This window comes from Saimiri boliviensis, chromosome 2 (assembly GCF_048565385.1).
Source record: "Saimiri boliviensis isolate mSaiBol1 chromosome 2, mSaiBol1.pri, whole genome shotgun sequence".
Taxonomy (NCBI): domain Eukaryota; kingdom Metazoa; phylum Chordata; class Mammalia; order Primates; family Cebidae; genus Saimiri; species Saimiri boliviensis.
The window spans coordinates 145,171,313-145,185,828 of NC_133450.1; the positions used below are offsets into that span (position 1 = coordinate 145,171,313).

Below are 14,516 nucleotides of genomic sequence, written 5' to 3' on the forward strand. Positions count from 1 at the left end.
GGGGTTTCCATGTGGTCTTTCCCTAGAATTCTGCCAGAGTTCCTGAGAGTAGCTACTTAGTTCTCTCAGTGTTCCCTCTAAGCCTTGCTACCAGCTTGCTAGGAATTCTGAACGCTAGCATTCATCATTAAATATTTCCACCCAGTATATTTCAGCTGTAACTTAGTAGAATTATATTTTGTTTATATGATTCATTAACTCATACTACATTTTGTTTGTTTTTGTATTGCAGAGATGGTATCTCTCTCTGTTACCCAGGCTGGAATGCAGTGGCGCAATCATAGCTCTCTGTAACCTTGAGCTCTTGACCTCAAGTGATTCTTCTGCCTCAGCCTCCTAAGTAGCTGGGACTACAGGCACATACCACCATGCTCAGCTAATTTTTGTGTTTTTAATAGAGATGGGGTCTTGCCATGTTGCCCAGGCTGGTCTTGAACTCCTGGCCTCAAGTGATTCTCCTGCTTCAGTCTCCCAAAGTGCTAGAATTACAGGCATGAGCCCACACAGCTAGGTTTCCCTTGTTTTTCTATGCACAGTGTTCAAAGTAAACAGGATAGTCCATTGTAATTAACTTGTTATTTGTAATATTTGAGGTGAATTTCCTTTTCATCATTGTCTTTTTCATTAATAATTGTTTAATTTAGCAAGGGTCAAATGTATCTTCCTACTCTAACATTACTAAAACATATTGTTTCCACATACAGAACTTTTTTTTAATAGATAAAAAGTTGAGAGGATTACATTTCTGTTGGGGATGTTTATATGCACAATTAAAAAATCTGTATATATTTTGTAAAATGCTGTCATACTTTTAAATAACTTAGAGAATCTCAGATGAAAGCTCTTACATAAATGCAAATTATAGTTGATTATATTTGAATGCCATTTTCCAAAACAGCAAGGACGGAATTAAACAACAAAGTTTAGGAGGCAGTAAAAGTGACTTAGAAATTCCGACTTGGGTAAAGGCAACATGGTGATTGCTCTGTTTTTGAGGGCAGTAGTGTCTCTTAGTTTTGATGGAGGTTGACTTGTGAGTAATGGGTTTCTAGCAGACTCAAATATTATAGCTTATACTGTAGAGGTTAATTTGAATTCAGACTCGACATGAAACTTTCTCACAAGACAATTTTTTTTTTACAGTCAAAAGAAAGTAGTCCCTTTTAACTGTGAGCAGTGGTCACAGTGTTTAAAAAGTGCCATGTTTATTTTGTCTATGCTGCTTTTCCTTGGAGGGTTTATTCACTTCATCTTCACCCGCCAGCTACATCCTACCTTCTCTCTGACACCTCATTTGACTTCTTCAGTCCGTACACAGTTGCACTTGTGCCATCCCCATGCACATTGCTCATGTGCATACGTAACTGCATTCTGTCCTGTATTCTCAGGTATTGTGTGATATAGTAAGGTCTCGTTTTGCCGAATGGTACTGGGTGCTCCCAGAGGGAGAGTGTCTTAACATTTCAGTGCTCTGTGCATTGTAGAGGTATTCATTATATATTTACAATTATACAGTTTATGGCTAGATGAGCTCTTCAGTGATTTGGTTTAATTGCCTTATGAACACGGAAAATTAAGTTATAGAGGAAAAGTAATTTATCGTAAAGGTTATGACCAGTGTTATGATAAAGCCAGAATTAAAAGTTAGATATCCTAGTTTCTAATGTAGTTCAGTTTCTTCCCTCCCTCCCTCCTTCCCTCCCTCCCTCCCTCCCTCCTTCCTTCCTTCCGTGAATATTTATTGAGTACCTACCACTTGCAAGGCATTTTGCTAGGCCCTGATAATGCAGTGTTGAGCCTGTCTTGGAACTTAAACCATGATTAAGGAGAAGACAACAAATAAAATACGTATACGCAAATTTCTTCTGTTTGTTTTTCTGAGACAGAGTCTTGCTGTGCCACCTAGGCTGGAGTGCAGTGGCCTAATCTCAACTCACTGCAGCCTCTGCCTCCTGGACTCAAGAGATTCTCCTGCCTCAGCCTCTTGAGAAGCTGGGATTATAGGTGTGCACCACCATGCCCAGCTAATTCATGTATGTTAGTGGAAACGAGGTTTCACCAGGTTGGCCAGGCTGGTCTGGAACTCCTGACCTCAAGTGATCCACCTGCCTTGGCCTCCCAAAGTTCTGGGATTACAGGCATGAGCCACCACATGCGGCCTTCACTAACTTCTGAACTAAATGTTGTTAAGGATTATCTAGTTCTATGAGAATAGACAGTGGATGGAAGATTTCCTTGAGAAATTGCCTTTTACTTATCTTGGCATCAAATTTGTATGTGCTTTTTTTTTTTTTTTTTTTGAAACAGAGTTGAGTCTGTTGTGCAGGCTGGAGTGCATTGGTGCCAGGTCTGCTCACTGCAACCTCCGCCTCCCAGATTCAAGTGATTTTCGTGCCTCAGCCTCCCAGGTAGCTAGGATTACAGGCATGCACCACCATACCTGGCTAATCTTTGTATTTTTAGTAGAGATTAGGTTTCGCTGTGTTGGCCAAGCTGGTCTTGGACTCCTGCCCTCAAGTAATTCACCTGCCTTGGCCTCCCTAGTGCTGGGACTGCAGGCATGAGCCACTGCACCTGGCCATGTATGTACTTTTAAAATGCCATTAAATTGGACAAGTATTTGTTGTATGCTCACTCTGTGCTGTGCCCCTAAAGAATTAGAGCTTGTCAGCCACAGCCCTTTTCATGTGTATAGTTAGAAGAGGAATACGTTTAGACATAACTATTAACATGAAACAAAGTGTAGAAGATTCATGGTTCAAAGAACACAAAGATCATATTGCAGGGGGTTGGGGAAGGAGGGTGTTGAAATGAAGAAGAACTTCCTCTAAGTGATAGCATATGATAAAACCCCCGAACAAAATCTCCTTAAAAATGAAGAGGGAAGGCATTCTAGATGTAAGAAAAAGCAAGCAGAGATAGATCAAGATAGGAAGTTACAGAAGTTTTCAAGCAACAGTAAGTAGTTTCATTTTACAGAAGCAGGCTCTTTGTGGAAAGTTACACCATTGAAAACATTGTCTTCATTTAAATGCCTTTAGAGTCCACTGGAATTAAGGATGGATAAATATTCTCTCTTGTTCCCATACTCAGAATACAGAAACTTGTCCTTTGTTTGCTTTTTGGTTGACACACACACACACACACACACACACACACATATACACACTCACTCACACTCACAGACACACAGCAAGAACTAATTCCCTCATTGTTGTATTGCCTGGCATCTCACAGGGATCTAATAAACATTTGATCATAATCACGAAAAGTGCCTGGTATCCTGAAACTTTTCTCTAGCAAGAAGACAACTGCTCTAGACACAGAAACAGAATTCTTCCAAATAACATGGCTTGGCGTAGGGTAGTGAACATCAAGTTCATTTTAGAAATACCGTCTGTGTTTGCCTATGTCATCATTTAGCTTTGACCCAGTTCAGAGAGGAATCTCAACCATTTCTTTCTATGCATAGTAGAATAGTTTGTCTAAATATTATTACGGAAAATGCTGGAAAATTATTCATTCATTAGCATGTGTTAACTGGTACCCACCTACACTTTTCCAGGGGCTCTTTAGGAACATAGTGCTTGGCCAAGCTTTTTAGAGGAGCAAAAGAAGAATAATCTTAGAATAAATGTTGTAAATGAGTGGCCCTGCCGTTCATTTCAGGCAAAACATATATTTTATCTTTTATAGGGTTGCCAAGATTCAAAACTTGAGGTATTTTAAAGAAAAATCTAGATTTTTGGCTTTCCTAAAAAAAAAAAAATTGGAGGAGCTGGTCAAATGAGCCTACATTTCCAATGGCAATACTTGTTTGGAGCTAAATAGCAACTGCCCTCTTTAATTAGGGCATGTATTTCTCTGTTTGCTGCACACAAGAAGCAGCAGAGTCAGATTCAAAACCTTGACTTTAGACTCAATCCAGTAGGAAAGCACCCTGCATATATCCCCATGCCTCCGCCACCTACCTCCCCAAGATTCGCAGGATCCTCAGGAGAACCCTGAGTAGTAGAGATGCAACCATGGGAATCTAATTTAGGATTAGATCAAGGGTGATCATTATTGTATCTCAGGGCACAGAAAGAGAGAACTTGTTCATATGCAATGAGTAAAGGCCAAAAGGGAAGGGTTGAAACTTGACATTAGACATACCCACAAAAGTTGAGCAGAGTGGAGGAAGCCCCATGTGCTTGGAGCAGATGGGGCCAGCACTGACCCTGGGGATCTGGGAGGTTCAACATGGAGTAATGGATGCTCTTGAGAGGCAGAGCACAGCAGTGGGGATTCATTGAGGAGTGAGTGATGCTCTGTTTTCAAAGGGCAAGTCTCAGAGGGAATGATGATTGAGGTGGGCCCCACCTGGCATGGGATTAAGGCATAGGACTACAGGCTGGTACGATCGTGGGTTATCCTACACAGGGACTCAGTACGGAAAGCAGCTACAGGGATTTATTTCCAAAATCAGAATACCAGCGAGAGCTGGGGCTTCTCAGTTACTAGATCTGATTGTCACAGTCAGAGCACAGCAAATAATAAAGGTGATTTCTTCAGTCTCACAGTACTGAGCTTCCTAAAACCTTAAGTCAAGATTAGTCTTTTGGCTGGGCCCTTCCCACAGAAGAAAAGAGAAGGAAGGTGAAGATTGGGAACCAGACAGGACCTAATATGGATTACATTTATTAAAATTCTATCTGCTTAATACTCTGTGAAATGATAGTTTGGCCATGATGTCATCAAGATAGCCATTCACTAACCTTGTTTCAAAGTTTATGTTTCTGTACAGAATCAGGACTGTTTTAATAATTGTCAGCCATCTGCCTCCAGTGTCCAACATAATTAGTTATTTCCGCTTAGTTGCATGTTTATTATAGGTATGCTTTGTGTATATATATTTTGCATTCAATAAATCCTAGTTTGATTGGGATTGTTAGGCAGTGGTGTATTCTGGCTAATTTGAGGGTTGACCATAAAATATTTTCGTTGCAATCTTATTGAAAGAAAGTCTTAATTTCTTTATCTCTTTCCTACTAAATGAATATAACCAAGTTCTTTTACATTGTTAGAAAATTAAATAGGGGGTACTCAATCTGATAATGTAGATAAGGCAGATAAAAAATAAATATTTTGCAAGTTTGCGTGCATGAGAGTGGACAGGTAATTATCATTGTTGTCCAGATTAAATTATTAATATTAATTGTTCTTCTAGTGGTTTTACAGCCTGTCATAAAAGTGAACTAGAGAAGCTAATCTAATTGAGTTTCTGCTTAGACATACAACACCCATTAACTGGCTATATTATATGTTTTATTATACTAAACTATAAACAGAGGGGATAATTACTCCTGCTTCCTTTTCTTTTAATAATATTATTTTAGGATTATGATAATACCTAAAAATAGTGGTATATGTAAGCATAACATTCTCATTGTTCTGATGGGAGAACTGAGTATGACACTTCCTCTAGTTTCCTCTAATCAATTCTAAATAACCTCAAGGTTTACTCTAGAGGAAAAGATTTGGGACTGAGTTCTCTCTAAGAAAAACAAAAAATGTAAAACATGACTTTACTGTAAACCAGTTTAAGGACCAGTATATGAAGGAGATGTTACCTGAATTGTGTGCAATATAATATGCAAACCAAAGATAATTTGGAAAGTAATAGAGTATTACAACTGCCTTTTTTTTTTTTTTTTTTTAATTTAAACAGGCTCATGCCCAATTAGTTCGAGAAGTTGATGTGGAGAAGGTGTCTGCTTTTGAGAATCCATATGTAGATGCAATAAAGAGTTTATGGAATGATCCTGGAATCCAGGAATGCTATGATAGACGACGAGAATATCAGTTATCTGACTCTACCAAATAGTGAGTATCCTTCCAGGAGGCCCTGTGGATTTTTTTTACTTCCATGTGGAGGTCTTGCGATTATCATAACTTCTTCATTCTGTCCTGTGTATGTCATATACGATTCAAACTTCAAAAGTTAGGGAGTATAGATAATAAACTTAGGCCAACCTCACAAATCTGGATTAGATTATAAGGAACTGGTTTCATGAGTCAGGGAGAATATTTCTTTTACTGTTTTCCGTTTGAAAAACAAACTGAGGACTCTAGGAATCTGATTTCACAAACCTGTCTCCTCCCTCAAATTGCAAACTAGCAATTCTCACAAATGCCATCATTACTTGAAATCTTTTAATAATTTTTTATATAAAATTCGATCTTATGTGCTAGAAAACACACACGTTTGAAACTGCAAACAAAAATATGTTTGATTATGGCTTCTTAAAACATCGGACTTCCTGGTTTCCAGTTTTCAGACCCAGCAACCTTGACTGCTTTTTGAGAGCCACTATTATGTTGATGGATAGGTTTTCCTTTGCATGAAAATTGCATGTGAGTCTAATTTTGCATACATTCCAGAATTATTTTGTGAGCTGTCAGTCAAACTCAAGTGTCCTGGGAAAGATTTGCAGCCTAGAAATCTGTTACTTCTCTAGAATAAGTCTCATTTAACAGAAAGAAGGTAAAGGTTTGGCAGTCATCAGATTACTGTGATCAGTGTAGTCAGCAGTCTAGATAACCAGGAGCATACGTAGTGAGTTTTCTTTTTGTAATATTTAGCCAGGTTTCTGTCTCCATTAGTTATATTAATACAGCATCTACCTCTTGTTTTGGTTCTGGGCGGGCAGAAGAATGGGTAGAAAATAATCAGCAGCCTTATGCCAGTTCATATGATAAAGTGATCCAGTGGATGAGAGCTGGCCCTTGGGAAAAGAGGCCCTGATGGGCTGCTTGACATCACTCAGAAGTGCATGGAAGATCCAAGAGCTATGTGACTCTGTTTTTTCAGTAAAATTATCATGCTTTTTACTCGAATTCCGGGCATTTGTAAAAGTTATGATTCGTATCAGCCACATAAATGTGGCCTGATCAAACTATTTCTTGTTTTCTTATGGTAAATTTGAATTATGCCATTCTGAAATGTGACTCAATGCTCATGAGCGCCATCTCTGTCATATTTAATATTTTAACTAGCATTAACTCCCTTGTGTGCCTCTGAAACGTGCGCTTTCTTCATTCCTCCTTTGCTCATTCTTCTTATACACCTTCATATAGTACTTCTCATTTCTGGTCTTTCTCTTCTGCCTTCTCTTCTGCCATTCTCCCTCCCTCTGTCCTTCTTCCCTTTGTTCCTTCCTCCCAGTCTCCTCCTATATAAGTTTCTGTGAGTATAGAGATGAAAAAGATGCATCCAGCTCTTGCCTGTTCTAAATTCTGCCCCCTCAACCTTTGACCAGCTGTCTTTTTTACTCCTGCCCCCTCTGTCCTTCTGTTTCTTTTGCCATTTCAAATTCCATCTATCTCCCCATGTTGCTGCTGTGTCTCATCCATTATTCCCTGTTCCCATTCATTAATGTCTCTCCTGTCTGCTTATTTACCCTCCACCCTAAGCTTTGAATCTCTCTGGGTCTCTCTTAACTCCTCACTTTGCTACTGTGGTGTCTTGCCCTCGCCTTTAAAACTAATGCATCCTCTATTATAAAGTTACTTTTACTGATAAATTCTTCACCTTGCATCATTTTTCTTTTAACCTCTGTCTTTTCACTTTTAGTTTGTCTTATCTCTTCCCCTCCCTACCTATTATATTCCTTACCTGTCATCTGTAACTGTTCTCCCTACAGAAGAGTCCTGCTACTGGGCAGTCAGAGCCCCCCAGTATCTACTAATTATGTGCTTACTAGGGTACATCACCCCCTTAGGATTTGCCTCCTCCTCCTGGGAGAGACCCTCTGGGAGAGTCCTCTTTGCGCTGATGGCACCTGTATTGGACTGTGGATGTGTTCTTGAGAAAAGACTTCATCACACTTCTGATGATATACCCTCAGTTTAGATTTGTGGATTTCTAGACATGAACCTGTTAGTTAGTATGGCAATTGGATGCTGCCATCCAATTCTTGATTGGGACAAGAGCTGTCCTAGAGAGTTTTTCCAGACCTGTCAGTGCTGTGATCCTGGGAAAAGCTGCTATGTTAGAATTCTGTCAGTGCAGGCTTAGTCTACCATAGAAACAGGGCACATTCCTTATGATAGAGCAAGACCAAAATGTGGGGCCATCTGGCACAGGCTGATCTAAACTCCTTCAAAAGATTATTCTTTAAATAGTTCTACATTCCCCTAGTGGGAATGAGGAGAAATTGATTTTCTAAATTATATATATCTGGGCCAGGCATGGTGGCTTATACCTGTAATCCCAGCACTTTGGGAGGCCAACGTGGGTAGGTCACCTGAGGTCAGGACTTTGAGACCAGCCTGAATAATATGGTGAAACCCCATCTCTACTAAAAATACAAAAAAGTAGTGAGGCGTGGTGGTGTGGACCTGTAGTCCTAGGTACTCGGGAGGCTAAGACAGGAGAATTGCTTGAACCCAGGAAGCAGAGGTTGCAGTGAGCTGAGATTGAGATCGATCACACCACTGCACTCCAGCCTGGGCGACACAGCAAGACTCCATCTCCAAAAAATAAAAAATAAAAAATATATGTGGATATACGTAACCTGAATCTTTTTTAACTATATGCTGACCTAATAAAGTGAATTCTAACAACATGTACTTAATATCCTTAGACATATCAGTATACATCTCTTTTTAAAAAGTAGGACATTTTCCTACCTAATAAATAATACAGTATTATACCTAAAATTAATTAAGTTCATTTTATCATTCTATACCCAGTTCATATTCAGGTTTCCTAAATTCTTCCAGAATGTCCTGTAGAAGTAGTTGATTTCAGGACTTTACATCTGGTTGTTATATCCCCTAAAGTTCTTTTAATCTAATAGAGACCCATTTTGGATTTTACTGGCATCTTCAAGAGATTGGCCTAGATTTGCCTGATTGCTTCTCATAGTATGATTTAGTTTGCTCCTGTATCTCATGGATTTACTATAAACTAAAAGTTATATTTAAAGTCTTTATTAGATTCAAGTTAAAAATTGTGACTAGACTGTATTATAAGTGATGTTGTATACTTGTTTATCCATGATGGATGAAGTTAAGATTTACTGCAGTGTTAGGGTAGTGGCACCCTCCATTATAAAGTTACATTTTTCTTGTCTCTTGTCGTGTTAGTTTGTCACTGAGCAATCTCTAGTTCTTCATCAGCTCTTCATCTGATGCTTTTATTTCCAACTGATAATAATTGCCAGAATTAATAATTCCATTAGAATTTGTAAAATAATTATTTTCCTGTCTTATCAGTTGGTTTATATTGACATTCTTCTGCATAGAAGATTTTATCTCTTCAGCTGGTGCTATTTGATTAATCGTTTGAACAAGGACATGTTGAGAAAGAGGAGGTTGTCTTGACAATTAGAGTAAAACAGAAGGCGTAAACTGAACTCTCCAGGACAGGCAGGGATGTTTGGTCACCTTAGCTAAGTGAAACCAAGGCGGGAAGGTTTGTTTCCTTCATTTTCTGTAAAGTACTCTGTTTACTTAAAGGGGAGTAGAATCCATTTATTCCTGCCAGTTATGTAAGAGGTTGTTTGTATAAACCAGAGTTAAATGGACCCACATTTCAGGTCTCCTCCAGGGATGTTTTGGTATTCTCTACACATCAGTGCCCAAGCAGCCTGCCTGGCTTGCCTTATTCCCACTGTGCCAGGAGGCCTGAGTGTTAGTAACTTTATTCTTTCCTGTCTTAGTAGTGAGCACTTCACATTTTCCTTAACCAAGTAAAACTCTCAACAGAAATAGTAGCTGTGGTGTTGTAGAGTCATTCATTTGCCTCTGTGTTCCACATGTTTCTCCAGTGTAGTCTCATCGGTTGCTCCAGGAACTGGCAAAGATGAAGATCCCATATACTGGGCATCACTAATTCCCAGTACTAAACATGTTCACAGATAACTCAGAATAATTCCTTTCTCTGTGTTGTGATAATTGTTATCCCTTTTCCTTTCTGACTTTTTTGTGTACCCCCAGTACATCTTCAGTATGTTATCTGGCCTCCTTTTCTTCATATACGGTTTCTGCGTTGTTGTTCCTATCTTTATAATAAATACATACTTCATTGTTATTCTGGACCTACTTTCTTATTCATTAGCACCACCTTACAGAAATATTTCTGAACTTAGGACCAACTTCTTTTGGTGCTGCCTGTGTCTAGTGGCAGGACTTTAGTATAGATTTAGGGGATGCATAACATCTAAATCTCTGTTAGTAGGAGAATCTCCCTGCCACACACACCTGCATAGTTGCAGTTCTTTCCGCAGCTCTGCTGGTTGTGAGATTCAGTGCAGGCGACTTAAAAAGAATACTGGGAGCAGAGACCAAGCATGCCTGTCATCTTTTCTCTCTGATGAACTCCTGTTCATCCATTGAGACCCAAATCAAGAGTCGCTCTTTCTGAAAGCCTTGCCCAACACCAGTGACAGTAAATCACTATGTCATCTCAAAACAGTATATATCTCTCTTATTTCAATCATGACATTTACTAAAGTGCCTCTCTCCTCTACCCTCAGTGCCTGACAGTAGTGCTCATGTTTGACTTTCACAAGGTGACTGTTTCGTGAAATAATAGATGGATAATTTCTGCTATTTCAGTGACCATGGTATAGGAACCATCTCTCTCTGGCTGTTATAGATGAACTATGAAGCTTCAGAACCGAAGGCATTCTAGTCTTTTTTTCCTTCTGTTGTTGAAGGTCTGGGATCTGAAAAGCCTTATTATCAAAGAGAATAATAGCTGCCATTTACTGAACATTTACTATATGTTAGATTCTGTGCTTAGTCATTTACATGTGTTATCTCATTTAATCCTCAAAGCCTCCTACAATGGTAGATAGTTCTTAGCATGGCCATCTATCAGAATAAAAAACTAGGATTCAGATTGAATAATTTGTTCAAGATCACATACTTAGTAAGTGAATGGAATAGGAGTCGAATTCAAATTTGCTTATTCCAGAGCCCAAGCTTTTAACCACTGAAATGGAACCTCACACAGAATGGGTGGGTGGATGGATGGATGGATGGATGGGAAACAGATAGGTGATCGACAATTTCTAGATAAGACAGATGGATAGATAGGTAGATAGATGAATTAGTAGATAATACCTGTGATTTGATGGTTTATCACTTACCATAAAGAACAAATTATTGATCTTTATCAATATTGTCTACAGATAGTCTCACATTTATAAAGTCAAGAAGGAAAATTATATAAAAGTGACTGGAAAACAAACCCAACAGGTTTTCGGTCATCATTAGGAAAACTTAGTCATGTTTAGCTAAGCAGCAGTTATCCATATGAACATGGAAGATGTTCTCAGCCACAGATAATTCAGAAATGTTATTTCTTTGTTTTAACCTACAGTCTTTATCTCTCAGCCTCTGTCCCAACACTCTAGCCAATCACTTTTTACCAGAACCGTTAAGAAGGACACAATAAAATGATTTGAGCTTCCCTTCTGCTTTCATTAGCCAACTTGCCTAATAGTAAGCAATCGGATGACTCAAAGGATAAGCAGTGATGATCAAAACAAGGCAATGGGAAATTCCAGATAATAGATAATTGGCTTTAATTTGGTGAATTCTTCCAATTCTATTTAATGAAAGAATAAAAAGCATTCTAAGATCCTAGGGAGTCTTATAGATTCATTTGTTAACTTTTTCATTATTGATAAAAAACCTGAAGGCTCTGAAAATGATTAAAGAGCACAATAAACAGATGGTTGTAGGTTCACTTTTTTCCCCTAGATTTCACCACCCACTTCAGTATACTGAGACATCAGGTCATGTGAGTTCACCGCCTACAGTACCAAAAGCTCCCTGACGTTAGCCAGAGGACACAAGTCTCAATCACATTGCTGTATAGTGACAAAAGGCCTCATATGCAGGCTTTGGCTAGTATACTCTAGCTGTGTTTGCCTTAAGAGACAAAATTAATTTCTAATCTTGCTTTACTGAATTTCCTTTCAGGGAGTTTGGTAGATCAGACACCTTCTTGAAATTTCCACACGATCTGGAGCCCATAAAGAACGTGAATAAATTGGCTTTTTGGCATAAGTCAACATTGTAATTTCCTTCTAAACTCATGCTTACATTTTTTTTATTATGACCAGTTATCTTCTTGCACCAATATATTATGTGCCATTTGAATTTAACAAAAGGCATTTCAAAGATAGGGTAACACATCCCCCTGACCTAGGTCCAGCCCTTCTTGAAGCAGAAGAATCTTGCTAAAAAGTTGCTGACTGATGAGTCAAACACTTGTACTCCAGGTATGTTGGTTTGGCCTTTGTAGCCATCTTCACTTTCCTCTGATAGTTTTTTGAAAAAAGTTTAAGCCTACTCTAGACTTTTGAAGGCAGATAAGACCATTGTATGGTGTGAATATTAGGTGGAAGTCCTGCTGGAATTCCCTCTGCTACTCACTACCTTGGGGGCATTGACTAAGCCTCACTTCCTCAGACAAGGATTACATGTGATACATAATCCTTCAGTACTCCTCCTAAATTCTGAAGTCCTTTGATTATGTTGCAGTAGACTCCTTTTATCTGAGAAGTCATTATCCTGTGCAGTCAAATGAAAACCTTGCACCTTAAAATTCACCTGGAAATGTAATGAACAGAGAAGTTATTCTCTACATGATTAAATTACTAAAAATGCTATCTTTAGCCAGCTCAGAAGAGGGCATTGTTCTTGCATATGTTTGCTGGTTTTTAGAATGACAATAACACAAAGTGTCATTCTTTTCACTTGAGTGACATATTTAATTCTCTTTGTGTTTTGTTATCTATTGGGCCACATTTTCCAGTCTTTGATAAAACAACAAACAAAAACCCCTCCATTTGTCTTTCTCAGTGAAACTGATGATTCTAAGATGTGGTCTTTATTATTCCCTTTTCAGAATGCTCTTAGAGATGAAAAGATAAGGCTAAGATATGCTTAACCTTCATTTCAGAGAAGGAACGGGAAAAAGGCAGGGATTAGCCCCAGTTTATCATTCATTTCACTATGCATTTGGGAGAGTCAGTGTGCTGTTTGCTCACATTTTAGCAGGACGTTTGTTTGGACTTTCAGTAGTTTGGCCTTTTCTTTGTAGGCATTTCCACAGTCTACTCAGGACGATGATGTGCCTAGCTAAAGCTTATTACCATAGAACAGGGATTAGCAAACCTGCAGGCCAAATTTGGCCTGTTGCCTATTTTTATAAATAAAGTTTGGTTGGAACATGGCTATGCTCATTTGTTTATGTATTGTCTATAGCTGCTTTGCACTCAGCGGGAGAGTCAGATAGTTGTAACAGAGATCATATGGTCCAAAAGTCCTAAAATATTTATATTTACTATCTGATTCTCTCTCTCTCTCTCTCTCTCTCTCACTCACTCTCTGTCTCTCTCTCTCTCTCTCTCTCTCTCTCTCTCTCAAACCCCTCTTATAGGTGAAGAATGAATATTAAAAAGCAGTATCATTCTGCTTATGCCATTTAGATAAAACCTAGTTTAAGACTCTGATGCTCTGAATTAACCCAGAGATAACTTTTAGAGTACTGAGTAAAGTGATGGCCTGCATTATTTCAGTAGTCCTTTAGAAATACTGCTTTGCACAATAAAACGATTGATAGGAAGTGAGCAGCAGAAAGCTCTACATCGCATTTCCTGGAAGTACCACCAAATGCCAAACAAAAAATGTCTAGGACTAAACATGTCACGAATGACCAGAAATGTTCATGGAGTTGATTTGGCTTCTGAGTGCTACGATTATGTGTCATGTGTGCTTGACTCGTAGTGTCTGGTATGGTATGGTGGCATGTTGCAGCTGATTAGAGGGTTTCATAGGATTTAGCAATCAATTGAAGCAGAGATAGGAGTGACAGGCTTTTGTAAGAGGGCTAGTAGAACATGCACATGACTAGAAGACAACCCTACCCCACCTCCAGTCATGGAGAAGCCAAAGAATCTTGCTGTCTTCATGTAACCTGTAAGATCATTGAGCATCCTTTTAGACTCCCTACCTCCCAAGAAGCCTTGTTGACTCTGATACTCTTGTTCATCATCAGGTTAAAGTCTTTTTCAGTTTAAAATAATGAATTGTTCAAGTGATTCTCCTGCCTCAGCCTCCTAAGTAGTGGGGATTACAGGCACGCACCACCATGCCTGGCTAATTTTTGTATTTTTAGTAGAGACGAGGTTTCACCATGTTGGTCAGGCTGGTTTCGAACTCCTGACCTCATGATCCACCTGCCTCGGCCTCCCAAAGTGCTGGGATTACAGGAATGATTTGAATTTTGATTTATGATTAGTTTACCTTAACTCAGATTAGCATGACCAGCTCTAACATGACCAGCTCTCCAGACCGGATCATCCTTGTCAAAATGAAAGTTCTAATCTCACAGAACTGGTATCCAAATTAAGGTGACATAACTGACATGACCATGGGAGACTCACTTAAATCAGCATGACCTATTGCTAATGGCTGACTCTTGGCTGCAATCACTGGAACCTTACTTTTGA

The 14,516-nt window shown here is 39.0% G+C and overlaps 1 protein-coding gene across 2 annotated transcripts in view; it reads left to right on the top strand.

Annotated features, from left to right (window-relative positions):
* GNAQ (G protein subunit alpha q) overlaps window positions 1–14,516 on the top strand; it is a 341,433-nt gene that overhangs the window by 230,754 nt on the left and 96,163 nt on the right. For both annotated transcript variants that reach the window (XM_074394627.1, XM_039461277.2), the window contains exon 3: window positions 5,711–5,865. In XM_074394627.1, coding sequence (XP_074250728.1) covers window positions 5,711–5,865 — 155 coding nt within the window. The remainder of the gene's footprint in view (window positions 1–5,710; window positions 5,866–14,516) is intronic.